The 20,220-nt window shown below is 41.6% G+C and overlaps 1 protein-coding gene across 1 annotated transcript in view; it reads right to left on the reverse strand.

The window, feature by feature from the left end:
* Positions 1–2,398: 2,398 nt before the first annotated feature.
* The window catches only part of Rnf38 (ring finger protein 38), a 108,103-nt gene continuing 90,281 nt past the window's right edge, over positions 2,399–20,220 (reverse strand). The window contains exons 5-12 of the mRNA XM_051157420.1: positions 16,710–16,877; positions 15,753–15,923; positions 14,134–14,295; positions 13,201–13,307; positions 10,676–10,760; positions 8,579–8,700; positions 5,740–5,839; positions 2,399–3,445 (exon numbers count right to left, since the gene is read on the reverse strand). Coding sequence (XP_051013377.1) covers positions 3,383–3,445; positions 5,740–5,839; positions 8,579–8,700; positions 10,676–10,760; positions 13,201–13,307; positions 14,134–14,295; positions 15,753–15,923; positions 16,710–16,877 — 978 coding nt within the window. The 3' untranslated portion in view covers positions 2,399–3,382. The remainder of the gene's footprint in view (positions 3,446–5,739; positions 5,840–8,578; positions 8,701–10,675; positions 10,761–13,200; positions 13,308–14,133; positions 14,296–15,752; positions 15,924–16,709; positions 16,878–20,220) is intronic.

A 20,220-nucleotide genomic window follows, 5' to 3' on the forward strand; every position in this document is an offset into this window, starting at 1 on the left:
TCTAAATTAGAAACACCTAACATGAAACACAACAGACGTTTTAAGTGTACATCATACATTTATTACCAACAACCCTCTCAACTCCAAAATTGGGCACAGGGATTAAAAATAAAAATTCATTGCACTACTTAGTAAAGCATTACTAGTAACTTTCATAAAAAATGTACAAACTTTGTTAAAAATTTATCAAGCCTTCAAATGATTTTGGTTACAGATATTTATAATACATACATTTAAAACTATGTTAACTGATACAGTGGAATATGATTTGGGGAAATGATTCCAACAAACACCCCTGTGAGCTTTCATCATCTGAAACAAACAGCAACATGAGGTAACCAGATGCACTATGGGAACAGATTCCTAAAGAAGGCCTGGAGATACTGTGAAAAAATATTCTCAGAAGCAGATAGGCAGATTGTATTTGAAATTATCACAAGAGGCCCAAATTTAAGAATTTTAGCACATTACATTTCAGGGAATATATAAAATCTAATATGCTTTTACAATTTCAGATTCTGCTAAAAAAAAAATTTAGGACAGAAAAATCTCAATGTGACATTCTAATACTTGAAGGCCTTGAGTTGTTTTATGGAAGTTGGAGTTTAAAAAAATACAAAATATGGTGATTCACACAGAAACAAAACCAAAAACCAACCCACAACAGCAGCAACAACAAAACAAACCCACATAAACCAAAATAACAAAACAAACCCACAGCTGGTTAAGAGGGTAAAGCCAATAATGTTCTAGGAGCAAAGAGGATGAAGGCTACAACATCCTCTGCCACCTGGTGATCTCCTAAACTGGTAATGGCTGGGCAGGGATCGACTGCACTTTCTCATTTGCTAGCCACAAAGATGCCCACTGTGGCCAGTCGGAGGGTCACACGTTAAGTGTGCACCTAAGATACACTAAGCACTCAGTGAACACAACTCTGAACTCTGGGTCTTTAAGAGCTCTGTGCTAAGACAAGACATTCCCAAGGAAACAGTCCCTGACGCCTCCTAAATTGCCAACCACCTCTTTAAAACCAAAAAAAAAAAAAAAAAAAAAAAAAAAAAAAAGCTACTGGAAAAGGGACTTTATGGAAACATTGATAGAAGACAGGCTACTTTCCAGTTGGTAGCACAGTGTGCCCTTGGTAGTTAGTTTCGCTGCATTAGTTAGGAAAGTGCTTCGCTTGTGTGCGTCAGTAAGATGAGTGCTGAGGGAAGCAGTGTTACATTAGCGCTGTACAGGTATAAAGTTTTGGAGCTATATAAAAGTCTATATATAAAATGGACTTTTACCATTTTAAACATGATTTCTTTAAATTAAAAAATAAAGATTAAACTGTATGTGATTTGGAGCTGATTATTATATATGCCAATAATTTTGGTCTTTAACACACCTTTTATTCATTAGGAACAGGAGGGGCATTATCCCAATGATTTAAAAGTAATGTGTGCATTTCACCACTATTTAAGTATTTCTGACACACTAACACAAATCTAGGGCAAACAAAACCTAGGTCAAATCCTATATGTCTAACTAGATAGAGGCAACAGTGTCTGGAAGAAGACAAAATTGTGCTTCTGTGTGAATTGACTTTCCTGAACTCTAGGCTGTGGTAAGCTTAGAGAGACTTCAAGGGAGGGTAAGGAACATGGCAGTAACTAGTAGTTGAACACTGTCCCTGTTCGAGTGAAGAAACAGGCCCACTGCCAAATGAGTTCAGTGAGGTTGGCAGCAAGCTGTCACACCTGCGACAGGAAGGCCACAGCATGTGTGGATGCACAGATGCCAATAAGTCACAGAGGCAGAGAAGGCTGAGCACACAGAGAAGGAGAAAGGAATCCAATGTTGTTGAAAAGTGACTTCAAACAATCTAATTTATGTTCAATGAACCTATTAAAAAAAAACCCCACACACACATAGCTAGGTATCATTTCAGATTAAAGGCCAATTTCTGTTTGACAGCATTATCTTTTTATGCAAAAATTCAATCTTCATTTTCACTGCAGGTATTCTGGACACTGCTGTATTAAGCTTTTCTTGTTCTAACATAAATTAAAAGACTAAGACATCAGAGCAGACCAGGCCTAAGAACTGAGCTGTCACAGCGCTTGATCCATCCGGAAACAAAGGTTCGGATGAGAACAGGAGGAAGAACTAGACAACATCAGGACTGCAAATGGGAACTCAATTAACACCAACAGAAATACTTTTCTTAAAACAATTTAGTTGCCCATGGAGGCCTGAGTTAAGAACACAAACCAGAAATAAGGCTGAGTTAGGTAACAGATTTTGTTCTAGCGGAAGTCAAGGAGGTGAGTCTTACGGGACCAGTGGTGTTCTTATAAATATATTACTCAAACATCTTCAGAATAGACTACAAATCTACACATTAACAAAAACACAGGTCCTTTCTGTAAGAAGCTACTGGAAATGTAAAGGAAAAACAAGTACCAACACTCAGGCCACTGGCTGAAATGCTAATATTGCTGCTGATGATGTATGGTATTGCACCTTCTTTTTGGAAATAGCAAGTTGGAGACTTAAGCTTCTTTTACAATTGAATTGAAAAAAAAAAAAAAATTCAGGTCATGGAGTGAGAATCTGACACTTTTTTCTTAAGCGACCCACTTAGGATCACCAAGGAAGAGAAGGGGACAGCTGCCTGAAGCAAAGGAAGAAGGCTTTTCTCATTCCATTCACTGGGAAGGAAGCGGATGGAGTATTCAATGCTTAGAATTGATGCACCCTTAGCAATCAGTGTGCAACAGCAAACACAAGGGGAAAACCAGTGTACAGTACTAGTGCTGTTTAAATAACACACCAGATTATACATTGCAGCATAATTAAAACTACACACACATTCTTGGTACATGCTGGTATATAGGATCTCACACACACAGTAGCTACCATGCCCCCACACATGAGGTTGCACACTCTCTCACACAGATTCACTTATCACCAACAGTCATACGCTGCACTCATTTCCACTCACAGTTTCCGAAAGGCTCTATATAAGGTAGATTGCTATATCATCTGGAGCTACCACTTTTTATAAAAGCACATGCTAAAAGATCACGTCCACTGTAATCTTGCAGCAACACTCGGAATGATCACACAAAAACCAGGGAATGTTAGTGCACACACAAAATTAAGCTAAAGAAAAGGTCTTTGGAGTTCCAATCACACAGTTAGTATAACAATCCCATAATTGTGAAGACTAATTGTAAGCTTTTATAGTTGATTAAGTCACACAGTGCAAAGAAAGGTCCATTGACCCTTTTGGTAAAGGGAGGGCTGGAAGCCACACAGGTTAAGTTCAACGGATAGTCCATATATACATGTGATGAGGAACACCCAAACTAAATTTGTGCTCTTAGGCTGGTCACTCTGAATCCCGATGCACTTCTGAAGCATCAGCTCGGCAAATTGGGCAAGTACGATTTCCCTGGAAAACAAGAAGAGCCACTGAAGGTATGTCTCTGACAGGTAAGCACCCAGCTCTACTGTTAGTCCCATATGGTCTTTATATTCTGTTCCTCTAAAAACAAATGCTAAACAGGATGGTGGGGTAAACCCAAATCTTGGGAGGCAGAAAAATCAAGCCTTTCAAACCTCCTCTATGTGAGACCCTGTTTTAAAACAAAACAACAAAAACAAACTAAAGCAAGACGACCTACTCAAATCTCCAAGATATTACAAGGCCACAAGTGACTTTTAATGGCTTTGTTTAAACTTATTAACATGCTATCATCTAGCTATCACTTGTTTGGAAAAACCTTAAAATCAAAACCTGGGCTGCTGTTTTGTTGTTGTTTAGAGGAGGACAGAAGGGGTGGGACTGGGACTAAATCCAGAATGTCACACACTACTAGCTCTTCAGACTTTGGGGAATGGAATTTCTCACTCTGTCCTCATCTCTTGAGTGCTAGGACTGTAGGTTGTGCCAAGAGCCTGGCTCCAGCCTTCACTATTTAAAAAAAAAAAAAAAAAAAAAAAAAAAAAATTAAGGCAAAGTCTATTATGTAGATCAGGCTAACCTCAAACTCAAGCAGATCCACCTGCCTCTGCTTCCTGAGTGCTAGGATTAAGTTTCACTGGAATTAACAGAGTAAGCTTGTATCATACACATATGGTTCCCCTTATTCCTCCCCTGACCCCTAAAGTGCTCTCTTCCTTCTCTCCTTCTCCCTTTCCATAGATGGGAAACACAAAGGCATCACTTACTGTCTTACCTGCTACAACCCACTACTTACCAAACACTCAAATTCCCACATTATGACTGATGGCTCTCAGGAGCAATCAGTCTTTTCATCTGACTGTCATGACTTTATGATTGGCTCAACCTATCTTACTCCATCTTCCTTCATGAGAGGCCACTTTTCCTTTCTCATTCTTTAAACAGTGGCCAATGAGGTTTTAAAAACACAATTGTAGCTGCACTCCCCCATTCCTTGCTTTCAGAATCAAGTATAAACTCCCACATACTTCAGAATGACTGCCATAATCAGTGATATCCCTGAAACTCTTCCTTTGTGTACCACCCCCTCCCACACTCTCCCTTCTAGCTATTAGCTGCATGAACCTTTCCTCATTCACACATTAGGACTTTGCACAAGCCACGTTCTTCTAAAGAAGTTCAGACTCTTCATTTTCAGAATTTAGTTTGCTTGTTCCTTCTCTTACTTAGTAGACAGGTCTCACTATGCAGTCTGGAATAACCTTGAGGGCAGATGGTCGTGGCTTAGTATGTCCTCCAGTGCTGGTGTGCAGCTGTCATGCGGGTGCACACCAGCATAGCAGTTCTTTCTACTGTACCTGTTTTCTTTATGAGGCCATCAAGTTGCCTCATTAGCACATTCTACTAAAAGACTCAAAGTTGACTATTTTAAATTGTTTTATTGAATCATTTTATTTATATGTTATTCACATTAGTAAGATTATGCAAAGAGGGCTGGAGAAATGGCTCAGAGGTTAAGAGCACAGGCTGTTCGCCTGCTCTTCCAAATGGTCCTACTTGAGTTCAATTCCCAATAACCACATGGTGGCTCACAGCCATCTATAATGAGATCTGGTGCCCTCTTCTGGCCTGCAGGTGTACACGCAAGCAGAGCACTGTATACATAATAAATAAATAAATCTTAAAAAAAAAATATGTAAAGAAATGCTTAACAAGGAAGACAAGAAGCCTCAGAGGTCACTCACACAAGCCACTGCTGTCCTTAGTTTCTAAGCTTTTCTAAATGCACAAGTGAAGGACCAGCCAGAAGCAAGTTTAAAAAAAAAAAAAAAAAGTAAAAATCTCTGGGGGGAAAAACCCAGTGAGGTCACATACAAACTCTGATTTCAAAAACAAAAACTAAACAAAGTCCCACTAAATAAGTCCTAAGGAGCCTAAGGATGAAAGGAGAGCACACAGGTAACAGGGGCAAACAGCCTGCTTGCTCCCTGCTCCTGCCTAATTGCCACCATGAAGGTGGCTACAGTTTTTGTTTTTAATTTAAGAACAATGCTGGAAACGGAACTCGAGTCACTCATGTTAAGCACACGCACTTCCTCTATCCCCAGTCTCCGCCGCTACTCTTCACTGCACTTTTCACGGAGTGCTTCTGCTAAAAGCTAAGCCTCTATCATGTCTTATTTCCTACGAGCCTGCCCCCAGACACGCACGGGCTTACCCAGATGAACCTACATCAGTAAGAACACAGAACCCGGTTATTCTCCTCACACTTGGCACTTTACCTTCAGCCATTTATCAACACACTTGGCATGGAACTCGTGGTTACAGGGTAAGACTCTAAGAAGCTGCCTGGACTCAAAATCACACATGCACACTACACACCTGAAAAAGAGCAAAAAAAAAATTTTTGGTTTTCTATTTTGTTATGACTATTATGTTTGCAAAGCCATTCTCAGTTATCAAAATATCACTTTTTAAAATTACCACTATCCTATAAATGACAATGCTAAGGGATTTCCTGAGGGTTCTTTATTTATTGACAGATTATCAAAAATTTCTGGTTAAGGAGCAGGAGACATGGCTCAGTGGATAACAGCACTTGTAAACATGAAGACCCAAGCCTGAAGCCCTAGCATCCATGTACAAAGTTAGGCATGGCTGTGTGTGTGTAACCCGAGCAGTGGGAGGCAGGGACAGGGAAGTCTGAGAGCTCCTGGATGGCCTGTGTAGAAGCAAAAGCATACTAGCTTAGTGAGAGAAGAGACCCTATTTCAAGACAATGAAGTGGAGAGAGCAACAGAGGGAGACACCCAATGTCCTGTGCGTGCTCATGTTCATGCACACGAGCACCACACACAGACTACACTCAAACATATTATAACACACACACATCCACCAGAAATAACAAGTAACAAAAGCAACATCCAAGCTAGTCTGAAAACTAAAGATACTAGAGTATTGATACTGGATTATTTTTAGAAGTACTAGAATAAGGTTGAGCATGGTGATGCACACCGTTAGTCTTAGTACCTGAGACAGAGGTAGGAGGAGCTCTGTGACTTTCAGGCCAGCATGGTCTAGTGAGTTCCAGGACAGCCAGAGCTAGATAGTTAGACCCTGTGGCCGCCTCCTTCCAAAAAAAAAAAAAAGTTTAAAAAAGGGGGTATTGAAATAGTAGGGTAGTAACATGAAAAAGAGCAAAGGCAGACCTCCAAATTTTACACAATATAAAAATTAATTAGGGCGGGTGAGAGTTTGTTGCATAAACACAAGGACCAGAGTTCAGACTCAAAGGGCTCACATAAAAAAGCTGGAACCCCTGGGATAAGCTGGCTAGTCAACCAGCAAGGTTCAGTGAGACCCTGACTTAAGAGAACTGGAAAATGATTGAAAAGATACCACATATCAACTTCTGATCTGTGTGCACACACATGCATATGCACCTGCATATAAATGACAAACACGTATGTATGCAAAAAAATTTACCTTTAAAAAGTAATGGAACAAAATTCTAGATTAAGGGGGAAACAATAAATTTTTGTGATCTGGAGTAATAATAAGGTTTTCTGACTAGGGAAAATATCAACAGAAAAGCAAACAATAAAAATGAACTAAAACAAAATTAATCAAAACTAGGTGGGGATATAGCTTGGGGGTAGTGCTTGACTGGCATGTACAAAGGCCCAGTTTTAATTCTTAATATCACAAAATAAATTGCATCAGTAATTTAAGAAATTTGTTTTTTAAAGGATGCCATCAAGAAACTGTAAAGAGTATAATATAGTTCAGAGCGCTTCACTGGCATGTGTGAAGATATGGTTTTGGTTCCTGGCACTATTAAACCAAAATCTACTAAGACAACCCACAGAATGGGAGAATTCTGGGGAGGAGGGAGGGGAAGGAGGGGAGGGGAGGCAAAGAGTGAGTGAGTGAGTGAGTGAGTGAGTGAGTGTGTGTGTGTGTGTGTGTGTGTGTGTGTGTACGTACACACATGCACATGGAGATTAGAGATCCATATCAGAGTCTCCCTCAATTGCTCTCCACCTTTCCTTCTATGGGTTCCTGGAATGGAGCTCAGATTGCTGGCCTTGCAGCACAGCACATCATCACCTCCTGACAGGGCCTCTTGCTGAAACTGGAGCCTGCTCCTTCCCCAGTGCTGGTATTGGAGGAATGTGCCCCCCCCCCCAATTAAAAGTGGCTCTTGGTTTGAACTTAGGTCTTCACTCAAGCAGTTTCACCCTGAACTATCTGCTAGCCAAACCTCGCATTTTTGTTTTTTAAAATTACGACATCATTTCTCGCTTCCTTTTTCTCTCTCCAAACCCTCGCATATAGGCCCCCTTGCAATTGCATGCAGAGGCAGGCGGATTGCTCTGAGTTCGAGGCCAGCCTGGTCTACAAAGTGAGTCCAGGACAGCCAAGGCTACAGAGAAACCCTGCCTCGAAAAAACCAAGGAGTACCAAAATTACAGTTATGAAGTAGCAATGAAACAATTTTATGGTTGGGGGCCACCACAACACAAGGTCACAGCATTAGGAAGGCTGAGAAGTACTGTTACAGGGTCCCAGATATGTGCTATCCAGAGACAGAGGAGGCAGGCACGAAGAGGGATGAGAGGCAGGCAGGCTGTGGTGTGGTGCACGCCTTTAATCCCAGCACTTGGGAGGCAGCCCCAAGTGGATCTCTGTGAGTTCCAGGTCAGCCCCGGCTACAGAGCAAGTTCCAAGACAGCCAGAGCTACACAGAGAAACTCTGTCTCAGAAAGAACAAAGAAAGAAAGAAGAAAAAATAAAAAATAAAGAAATAAAGAAAGAAAAGAGAGTGATTTTTTTGAGTGATGAAATTGTCTAAGTCTGTGGTGATGCCACACAACTTTATGAACATTCTAATGGTGAACTTTATGGGACAGGAAATTCAATTCATACTGGATTCAAACCTATATCGAAATCTCATAATAGCAGTCACTTGCTACTGTGACTAAGACATTTAAACAGTCCTTACTGGTCAGCATAGACTCAGAAAAGCTCTGTGCTGGCCACTCGCTTTTATCACATTATCTCTGGCACTCCAACGCCTACTTCATAAAGGTAGCAGGAGTGTCACAGAAACACACTTACAAAGTCTGTTCTGACTGGTGGTTGCTGGGGTTGAACCTGTAAGAAGGAAGCTGTTCAATATCCGCCTTAGTCAGTCCCCGAGGCTTGGCCTCTCCCAGTCGCTCTGCCAGGTTTAACAGGGCCTACAGAGGGGGAGGAAACAGATGGTCATCTTTCTGTATATTTTTTATTGGAGTATTATTATAAATAGTCTAATTATTTGTGACTATGAACCTTTATGCATACACACAGCGCCACTAAACACATGAAGAGGTCAGAGGACAGTGAGGGGCATTAACTCTCTTTACACCAAATGAGTCCAAGGACTGAGTAAGGGTCATCAAGGCTTGGCGGCAAGAGCTTTCAGCCATCCATGGCAGAGAGAAACTACTACTATTTTTTTTTTTTTTAGACAAGTATCACTTTGTGGACTAGGCTGTCTTGGAACTCAGTGTGTGGCCCAAGCTGGGTTCAAGTACATGGCAATCCTCCTGCTTCAGTCTCTCGTGTGACAGGGTTCCTGGTGAGAGTCAGCACAGCCAGCATTACACCTTTTTATTTTACACAGTAAACTTTATCTGGCCTAGAATTTAGTGGAGTTCCCAGGATAACAACCTTAACCCAACCCCTTTGCGTACTTCTTTGAGGCTGCACCCTAACTTGTTAAGATTTTTCACATTTGCTCTCATCAAGTCTTTCTAGCCACGTCTCGTCTTGACAGGACTCTCTCTTGTGCGCTATACGTGGTCCTTTTCAGGAGAGGAATGGGCACAAACTTGCAGAGAGATGCATTAGGACAGAAACCAGGACAGTGACAGCGGGATCTTAACTCTGGCCCTTTGATAAAGCACTAACTACTTTTAATGGTTATGACATCTCTCCAGCCCCTCATGTCTCTTTTCATCCTTGTATTTGTTGAAGAAACCAGGTCAATGACCCGTAGAAAGTGCCAATGGGTGGCTGTGAATGTAGCTCAGCTGAAGTGCTTGCTTAGCTCAAATCCTGCGTTGCAGCCTCACGACAGTATCAACCCAGATACGGCAGAGCTGTTGATAAGAGTACTTAAAAGATGGAGGCGGGAATAATCACAAGTTCAGGGTAAGCCTGGGGACCCTATCTCAAAACAACCAACCACCACACACATTCCCATGTGACGCCAATGACTTTCCACTTCTGACCTATTTGGCTGAGCACATTCTGGCTGTTAAGTCGCCAGGTTCTAATGAGCCTGTTGTGCCATTCATTCATCAAGGCTGGCAAAATGATACTAATATCATCATTAGTAAAAGAAATATCTTAGAGTGAGTAACTTCCCCACACAAAAGTTTACCGAGGAGTATATAAAGAAAAGGTAGGATTTAAAAAAAAACAACAATGAATTGGGTTTTTAAAAAGCATTTACCATGAACTCGTGTTTTAAAATACCGGATGTATTTAGCATGTTATGACTATTATATTTATTGATTTTTACATTAGTACTTCATTCTTCCTGAACTTTTAATGGCTCATTATTGATCTGCTTTAATCTTTTTTTTTTTTTTTTTTAAATGAAGACAAAGTATCATGTTATACAGCTCAAGTTGATACTGAACCCAAGATCCTCCTGACTCAGACTCTTAAGCACCAATCCCAATATCATGCCTCAAATTTCCATTTTTAAGACAAGCTCTTACTACATAGCCCAGGCTGGCCTCAAATTTTCTACACTTCTGTTTCCAACTCTTAAGTGCTGGCCTTGCAGGCATGGTTCAGCATACCAGGTCCACTTTGGTCAGGGACCACATGCTGTATTCCGTGATGTGGTAACACTCCTCCCTCAACCTTATGCAATAAGTACATAGGTAAAATCCCTTCTTCAAGACTCAGCTCCGACATCTTTGTTTCCACACATCTTTTCTAAACACCTCATCATAACTCACCACATTATCTCCCTGAAATGGCAACTGTACACAGAAAAGGTCTACCTACTGTGACAGATAGCTGTGTGGCAAATGTTCAAATATCCTAGAGATCCTAAACACTTTCATGACTTTTTTGTAACCTAATAAATGTTGAAGTGAAAATACAGGATGATTACATACAGTACTCCCCAAAGTAATTCACACTTCATCTACTAACCTCATAGTTTTCAACTTCTCCATCTTCCACATCCAGTTCAAAGCTGAAAGTCGGGCCCACTGCAGGTGGTACTGGGAGCATTGACCTACAAAGAAAACCACCGAGGAAGCGTTAACACGTAGGTGTATTAACACAAATATATGGCAGAAGGACAAACTACACTGACGAAGAATGGCCAGTGTTCATTAGTGGGAACTCACTAAAGGCACTGGCTTTACTAGGAACAGACTAACGCTGAGAGTAAAAGCACACCACTTGCAATAGCATAGCAAGACAATGGTGGAGGCAGGGATGGCTCAGCAGGTAAAGAACTCTGCAAAACCTGATAATCTCAACTTGATCCAGAACCCACATGATGGAAGAAGAGCGCCCAACTCCCACAAATGGGCCACAGTATGCACATGCACACAGGCATGTGTAGACATAGTCACATTTAATAAATGAAATATAACAAAAAATTTAAATGTAGGGATAGAATTAGTAAAACATGTATGTAAGACCTATATAATAAAAACTACTAGGCAGGGAGCATGGTAGTGCATGCCTTAAATCCCAGCACTCATGAGGCAGAGGCAGGTGGATCTCTGTGTGTTCAAGGCCAGCCTGGTCTAACAGATTGAGTTCAAAACAGCCAGGGCTGTTACATAGAGAAACTCTGTCTTGAACAACCAAAACCAGGGGGCTAGAGAGATGGCTCAGTAATTAAGAGCACTGACTGCTCTTCCCAGCAACCACATGGTGGCTCATAGCCATCTATAATGTGATCTGATACCCTCTTCTGGCCTGTAGATGTACACACAGGCACAACACTGTATACATAATAAATAAATAAATAATAAATCTTTAAAAAAAGAAAGAAAGAAAGAAAGAAAGACCAAAACCAACAAAACAAAAACAGCTCAAATAAACAGTAATGCATAGACTAGAAAAATTCCTTGTTATTACCATTCCTCCATATTGATCTATGGGTTTAACAAAAAACATTAAGCTTTTTTGTCTTTTAGTACAAAATGCTTATTTTAAATTTTACATGGAAATGCAGAAGATTAAATAGAAACATTTTTAAGCTCTAAGTTAGGAGTTATATTACCTTATTTTAAGACAGAGAAGAGAGTGAGGTGTGTGGTGAGGGGGAGGAGAGCGCGCTAAAATGATCAGAACAATAACTTGTAGTTTAAAGATTACATTTCATACTTGTCTCAAACATGTGACTAAGTCCCAGTCAATGAGGCATCAATATCAACAACAGTATCATGTGCCATTCTGGGAAACGTCAAGAGAAGCAGGTAAACAGAGAACCCTATTTTTCTTTCCTTTTTGGGGGGAAGGTTGGGGGGCTTTTAGAGAGAGGGTTTCTCTGTGTAACAGCCTTGGCTGCCCTGGAACTCACAGGGATCCACCTGCCTCTGTCTCCCAAGTGCTAGGATTGAAGGCCTGGCTATTTTCTTATTTTTTAAACCCTTCATTTCTTTGAGATGGGGTCTTGCTATGTTACCTGGTTTGGTACTTTTTTCTGTGTAACAGGCTGGCTTTGAATTTACAGACAGTTTCCCTGCCTCGGCTCCCCGACTCCTGGTATTACAGTGTACCAACACATGCAGCTTCCTACCTCTACTAGCTAGTCTCCCGACACGACGAGCACACCCTAACCCATCTCCACAGACACAAGGCTAGCAGACCACCCTGGATTTGGTCTACTTCTACACTTCACTGTGTAAGGAAACAACAACAACAAAAAAACCACCCCAAAACCTACCATGTTTAAGCCACGATGTTCAGTACAGATGAACTTAATCCTAACAGACTAGTTCTAAGATGCCAAAATAGCTATCTTTTTCAAGAAAAACACCATCAAAAGCTGGATAATCAAAAGCAATTCTAAGGCCTAAGAGATAACTCAGTAAAGTTTTTCCCAGCAAGGCTGATGATCCCTGACTCACATCAAAGAGAGAAATGACCTCCCCAAGGTGTTCTCGGACCTTCACACACAAGCTGTGGCACACATGTACTCCCCGATCCCATGCATGACAGATAAAAGTTGTTTTGTGACTCTAAGGGCTGAAGAAATGGCTCAGCAGCTAAAAACTCTTGCTCAGCACCTCCTGTTCTTACGGAGAACCTAGGTTCAATCCCCACCATCCACACATATAACAGCTTACAATCATTTGTAACTTGGGTTCCTGGAATCCGATGCCCTTTCTGGCCTCTGCAGGCATGTATGCAGATGGCACAGATAACATATACTTGCTGGGAAAGACTCACACACAAAATAAAATCTAAAAGAACCAAAACAAAACAGTGATTCAACTGGGTTAAGTGGCAAACACTTTAAGATTGTCCATCTTGCACCTTGTTCGATAGGCTCTGTCAGAGTTTTTATCTCCCCTTTTCTTCCTTTAGGATGGCTCTCTAGTCCCAGAACCACTTAACATCAAGCAAAAGCAGTCACTCAGCACACACTAAGACCACAGAGAAGGCATTCGTAAAGCAACGACTGTCAAGAGAATTCAGTGAAAGGAACTTACAGCACGTATGGCAGGAAGCTGGGATGATAAGGGGGAGGTGGCATGGGCTGCTGGGATCGGTATCTACTACGTCCTGTGAGTCTCCGAGGCATAAATGGAGGATAAGGCTGTAAGAGGGAAAGGTTAAAAACAATCATTCTTTGCTTATAAACAATGTCAAACAGCTCTTCTTTATTATGGTGTGTGCATGATGTGTGTAGGAGCACATGTCACAGCATGCATGTATGTGAAGGTCAAGGAGAAGTCTATGGAGTTGGTTTCCTCCTCACATCACTGTGAGGTCCACAATGTAACTCAAGTTGCCAGGCTTACATGGTAAAAGCCCTTACCTTCTGAGCTACCTTGCTGGCTCCAACTTGAATTTTTGTTGTTGTTGTTCATGTTTTTTGGGTTTGCATTTGTTTGTTTGCTTGTTTTTTTCCAGACAAGGTTTCTCTGTGTAACCTTGGCTGTCCTAGACTCACTTTGTAGACCAGGCTGGCCTTGAACTTAGAGCAATCCACTTGCCTCTGCCTCCTGAGTGCTGGGGTTACAGGCCTTTCTGCCTATCCCTAGCTGAGCTGGACCTCCCTATGTAGATCAGGCTGGAGACCCACCTGCCTCTGCATCACCACATCAGCTTCCCAGCTTGGTTTTTTAAGACAGGGTCCAGCTATCTAGCCCAGACTGGCAAGAAACTTGCTTTGTAGACCAAAGGGATTATAGGCCTATGCCACCATGTCCAGCTGCCACTTGTTTATTTTTTAAAATTTACTGTTCAAGGGTCATTAACTAGTTCTTTAATGTTAATATTGATACAACATCTAGGATAAAACATACATGCAAATGATTTTAAAAACACATGAATCCTCAATATTTTCAGAGCTATACTGAAAACAACTCAAAATAAGTTGTCAAACAAATAAGTCAATATAACAATACATGAAGACTTACTACTCCAAAGGACACCTCCTGATGCAAAGGGTCATGTGTCAGGAACTGCAAGGGAGCTGACGGAGGTAATGTTGGGGGATGGGCTGAAGGAGGATAAGTAAAACTGCCTACTTGAAGATGTTCTCCTAAGAGCTCCACTTCATTTTCTATCCTCTGCAGAGGCTATAGAGGGAAAAAAAGAAATCAACATATTCTCAGGGCTTACATTTTTAAAAAATATAAAACAAATATTTTCAAGATCATGGTTGATACATCAAACCAAAATACAGGTGAACACAAGATTTCCTGCCTTTCATTACAGTTGGTCTTAAATACACATTAAGCATTTCTGCTTTCCAGTTTAGTATACATGTCTTTTACTAATCAAACTCTCACTTAAAACGGAAGACGAAAAGTCATATAGTAAGTCAATTGGCAAGTTAAAATTTGAGTTATCATAAAACTCCAACCAACAGAATTTTCGGACCCTGAGCCTCCCACCGTGTGTAGGTCAGAAGCAGAGGGATGGAGTACGGGACAATGCAAGTTGCGCTCTAGTACAAAAACCATGAGCTTTGGTGTCAATCAGCATGTGACTTTTAGATAAGTTCTGTGTCAGTATTCTTTCTTACAAAGCTGACATTTTTAGTGTACATCAGAAGTGTACTATGGCTGGGCATGCTAGCATCTATCTTAGGATGAAGGCAGGAGAACTGTTTGAGAACAGCCTGGGACACACAGGGGACTCCAATTCAATGTATCATGAGCACCACGTGAACAATAATTACAAAGCACATAGTACTAGGTGGCTCATTCCAAGTTTCTTTTGTATAATATACTGTGTCTCATGAACCTGGGTTAAAGGAGACTCTGTTAAAGAAAAAAAAAATAAATAAAAGCCAATAAGAGAAGAAAGGAAGAGGAGGAAGAAGTTCTTTAGGGTTGCAAAGATAGCTAAGAAAGAGGTTGTTGCTGTCCCAGGTAGAGTTCAGGTCCCAGCACCCATATTGGGTGGCTTAAAACCAGACTGAAAGTGCAGCCTCAAGAGGCTTGGACGCCCTCATCACATCTCCGTAAGTGCTTGCACACATGGTGTGCTCTCTCCTCCCTCTCCCCTGTGCCCCCCCAAAGATTAAGTATTGACAATTACACAGTTTCCATTTCTCAATTTAGAAATATATAAGAGGCCAGTGAGATGGCTCAGATGGGGCTTGCTGAGCAATCCTGGCAATCTGAGTTCTTGAATGTACACTGAAGGAGGAAGAAAACCAACTCAACAAAACTGAGCCACATGTCCCCTCCCCTACCCCCAACTACAGAATGAATATACACATAATAGACTTAAAACATCCCAGTAAGAGTTGTTCTTTGCTCTAACTTCCAGAAAGACTGCAGCTATGAAGAAACGACAACCCACTTCAGGTCAGTAGGACTAGACTAACTAGGGGGAAAGTTTTTAGATAAGCTCACTCTAAAATATGTTCAAACTAATTTGTGTATCTATAAGTTCCTTTTATTCTTCTAAGAGCTGCAAGAGTACCAACACTATAGTGCTTAAGTGGCAATTACATTACTGAACTAATTGGCCTAATCTTAACAGTCTGAAAAAACTAGAAGCACAAAGAGAAATAAATACCTACCGATCTCGACTGTTGTGTTTGAAAAGGAACAAATTGGCCTGGTGGCGGCAAGTGAGGAGGATGATGGGGAGACAGATGAGGAGGATGTATAAGAAATGGGTCACTAGAAATAAGGGGTGGGAACGCAGCATATGGAACTGGTAAGTGCTGAACTGAACATGCCTGAAGCATCTGTAAGGGAAAAAATTACTTTTAGATTAAAAATGTCAGAATATGCAATTTCTTGAATTGCCCAACTCATAAAAGTAGTCCAACTTTTTCTCAGAAACCAGCTTGGGTCATTTCATTGTTAAACTAGTAACCTCACAGTTGGACCAGGGGCTAACCTTATACCCAGGTTTTTCCAAGTGAAGATGAGTGACTGAGACCCTCTGGACTTCAGCCACCTGATTCATTGTTAATAAGACAGTTGGACTACGGGTCAGTATCACAAGATAAAATACAAGCTTTAGAGGGAAGAATAAGTAGTCTAAATCTCAAGGTCTCTATGGCATAAGGAATAATTTTCCCTTCCAGATCAAGTTTATAGATACTGGGGATCATCACTGTATCTCACTGTGAAAAACAAGACTGGCACTTGAGTGCCCAGTGAAGCCTCAGAAGGGGCAAGGTGGCTAACTGATGAATATTACATTACTAAGCTTAAAAGCAAACGTTTACTAAGGTTTAATTATAAACTTTTTATAGGCATAAATATGGTTTAAGACATTTAATCACTATAAATAAAACATATCATACCTTAAAGCTAACTTTATTTAATGGTCACTATAATTATGATGAGATTTTTATAATAGTAAAATTAATGTTTTTACTTGAAAATGAAGCTACGAAGATGGTTCTTACACCTTGGTAGCTATCCTAAGTGTGGACTGCTGAACTTCAAGTCTTAAAGAAACCCACTGTCAGTCAGCATGCTATTTTAAATAGTTAAGATCCAATGAGAAGACACAGACTTACTGGAGGAGGCACACTACAGACAGGGAGATGCTGTCCACTGAAAACCACAGAGCATCCTGGGACTTGCTGTGTACTGCAAGCAGGGATGTGCTGGCCTGTGCAGAGTGGAATCCCATGGGGTGCCACTGTGGTTACCGTGTAGGAAACAGGAACTGTTCCTTGATGTAGCTGTTAGGGAAAAAGAGAAGAACTTTTGATAAAGTGTTACCTATTTTAAAACTTAACATTTGAGGGCCTGGGGAGGGTAGCTCAGTCGGTAAGGTACCTTTTTTTTTTCCCCTCTCCTGAGACAGGGTTTCTCTGTGTAGCCTTGGGTGTCCTGAACTCTGTAGGCCAGAGATCCACCTACCTCTGCCTCCCAAGTGCTGGGATTAAAGGTGTGCACCACCGCCCGGCTGGTAAGGCAGTTGTTTACATACACGCGGTCCTGGGTTTGACCTCAGCAACACATAAACCAGGCATAGTGGCTCAAACATGTATCCTTGGCTCTGGGAAGTGGAGCCAAGAGGATCAGAAGTTCAAGGTCATTTTTTACTTATACAATGTATTAAAAAGACAGCTTGGGCTAGATGAGACCCTGCCCAAGCAAAATGCATTGCTTCCCCTATCTGCTATACGGAACTTCACAATGTACTTCCTCCATATATATTTTTTTTCTTTTTAAAGCAAGAGCCTAGTTCAAGTAAGCCTTTAAACTCACTATGTAGCCAAATTTGGCCTTGAATTCCTGATCCCCTTGCTTGCACCTCCCAAGTACTGGAATTACAGGTCCGTGACACCATTCCTTGCTCCCTCTAGTAGTTTCAATTGGAATATTTTCTGTCTTAGATAGGAAAGATAAGTATGAAGATTATTTATTATCCTCACAAAACTAGAGCTGAAAGACTGAAAAAAAAAGGGGGGGGGGGGGGGCTGGACATGGCTAAATGGTTAAGAGCACTTGCTGCTCTTGCGGAGGACTTGGTCAGTTCCTAACATCCACATGGTGGCTTACAACTATTCATAACTCTAGCTCCAAGGGACCCAACACCTTCTTTCTGCCCTCTGCAGGCACCAGGCATGTATGTGGCAAGGAGCTGGGAGAGGGAGAGAAGCCAAGCGGTGAGAAACAGTCTAATGTGAATAGCCTATGCAGCTGCCTGAGGCCATGGTAATGTCCCTGCCCATGCTGCCACCAAGGGCCATGTCTGGGTTCATGGCCCTGCAACAGCGCGGGTTTCTGGCAATGTCTATAGCCCATGTAACCACAAAGACTATGCGGACATCCTTGGTCTGGGCTACCATCTGCCATATTGATGTCTACGGCCTCATCTGGGCGGCACAATAGCACAGGTCCTGATGGTGTGAGCACTGGAGAGCCTGTCCCGCGCCCTGCCTGGGCAAAGAGAGAGAGAGAGAGCTTGCCCCTGTGGTTCTGCTGCGGGAAAACTGGCGGGCAGACCAACTCAGCTACCAGATTTGAGTTAACCCACCCCAACATCTACCTTATTATCTATGAACTTCTGAAAGCGGCCAGTCCTGCAGAACCAATGAAAAATCTGAGAGAAGCCCCAGTGAAGATCCAGTATTGAAAAGTGTGGCAGAAGCCAGCAGCCTTTAAAGTCAAACCAATGGCTCATTGCAATCAACATTTGTAAGTGATGCTATTTTGGCGTAAGGGTAGGAACTATTTGACAGTGCACACCAGACACGCCTGAGCTTCCATGGGAAGATTTTTTGTTTTTGTTTTCTCATGGGAATACGGGGAAGGTTGCAAGAGCGGAGGATGGATATGGAGGGACCCGGGGATAAGTGGAATTGGAGTGAATGTTGTAAAATTCACAATGAAACAATGAGCTAAAAAGGCCTTAATAGTATGTTAACTCTTTCAGCCTGCCTTGTAGAACAAAATTCCTAAAAAACAAATCTTTTTGTCAAAAAATTAAAGCTTGTGAATTTTAAAAAGATTTATTCTGATTTTTTTATGTGTACGGTGTTTTTGCCTGCATGGTCTGTGGACCAGTAAGTGCAGTGTCCAGAAGAGGGCAACAGATCCCCTGGAACTGGTTACAGATGGTTGTTAGCTTGGATACTGGGAACTGAATGTGAGTCCTCTACAATAACAGCCAGTGCTCTTAGTTGTTGAGCCCTCTCCAGGCCAAAGCATGTGTGTGTTTATTCATACTCAACATAAGAAGACTTTCATTTAGCTATAACTGGTAAAACAATCAAAGTGGTATTGAATGCACGTGTGTGTATATACGTACGTGCCTGTGGAGGCCAGAGGTCGTCAGAACCCCTGCAGTGGGGGTTCACAGGCAGTTTTCAACCTTCTAAAGCAGGAGCTTAAGAGCCAAACTCAAGTCCTCTATAAGGGCAGAAAGCACTCATAACTCCAGCCTCATGTTGAAAAAATGTAAAGCTATCATCTCACAACGCCAGCAGTAATGCTAGGACCCAATTCCTAGCATCTCTCCTCAAAGATGTGCATCACTAACATGTTTGCAATCAGAGAGAAATGGTATAGCACTTTCGCTTTAAATTTGCATTTCTCTAACTATAGAGGTTAAACTTTTTTTTGGCATAGGTTATTAACCATTTAGACTTTCTTTTTCATAGCCTCCCCTGTTGTTAAAATCATGTTCACAGACCTGGAGCTCTCTTGATTCAGCTTGTCCCAGCCGCCTATCTCCATCTCTGGGATTAAAGGCAGTCCACTCTGCTCAACTGATTATGTGCATCTTAATTCTACTCATCAAAATTGCAGGGCAGGCCCAGTATCTACTGAGCCATCTCCTTAGCCCCATTATTATTATTACATTTATGTGTGTCTATATTTGGACGCACACATGCTCAGGCGCACTCAGAAATCAAGAGGACAGCTTGCAGGAACTGGTTTTCTCTTTGTACCATGTGGGCTCTGGGGACTCAACTCAGGCGGTCAGGCTTGGTATCATGGACCTTTACCTACTGAGCCATCTTGAAAGACACTGCAATTTTTCAATTTTTCTTTTCTTTCTTTTTTTAAAATAAGAATTAGGGTTTCTCTGTGTAGCCCTGGCTGACCTAGAACTCGCTCTGTAGATCAGGCTGGCCTGGAACTCAGATCCGCCTGCCTTTGTCTTCGTAAGTGTTGAGATTAAAGGTGTGCACCACCATGCCCAGCTGCTACTGCAATTTTCATCTTAATAAAGTCCACATGACTTTTGTCAATTGTGGCAACTTAATACACTGGGATTAATAAATATCTGCTGGGGCTGGAGAGACGGCTGAGTGGTCTAGACCCAGTTCAGTTCCCACCACCCATATGGTTCAGCCTCCTACAACTGCAGTTCCAGACGATCACTCACCCTCTTACGGCCTTGGCAGCACCAGGCATACACGTACTATACATACACACAGGCAAAACATTCACACACAGAAAAATAAGTCTAAATATTTTTTAAATTAAAAAAAAAATTTTTTTTTCCACCAGGTGTGGTGGTACATGCCTTTAAATCCTAGCACTCAAAGAGGGAGAGGCAGGCGGACC

Source organism: Acomys russatus, chromosome 2 (genome assembly GCF_903995435.1).
Source record: "Acomys russatus chromosome 2, mAcoRus1.1, whole genome shotgun sequence".
Taxonomy (NCBI): Eukaryota; Metazoa; Chordata; class Mammalia; order Rodentia; family Muridae; genus Acomys; species Acomys russatus.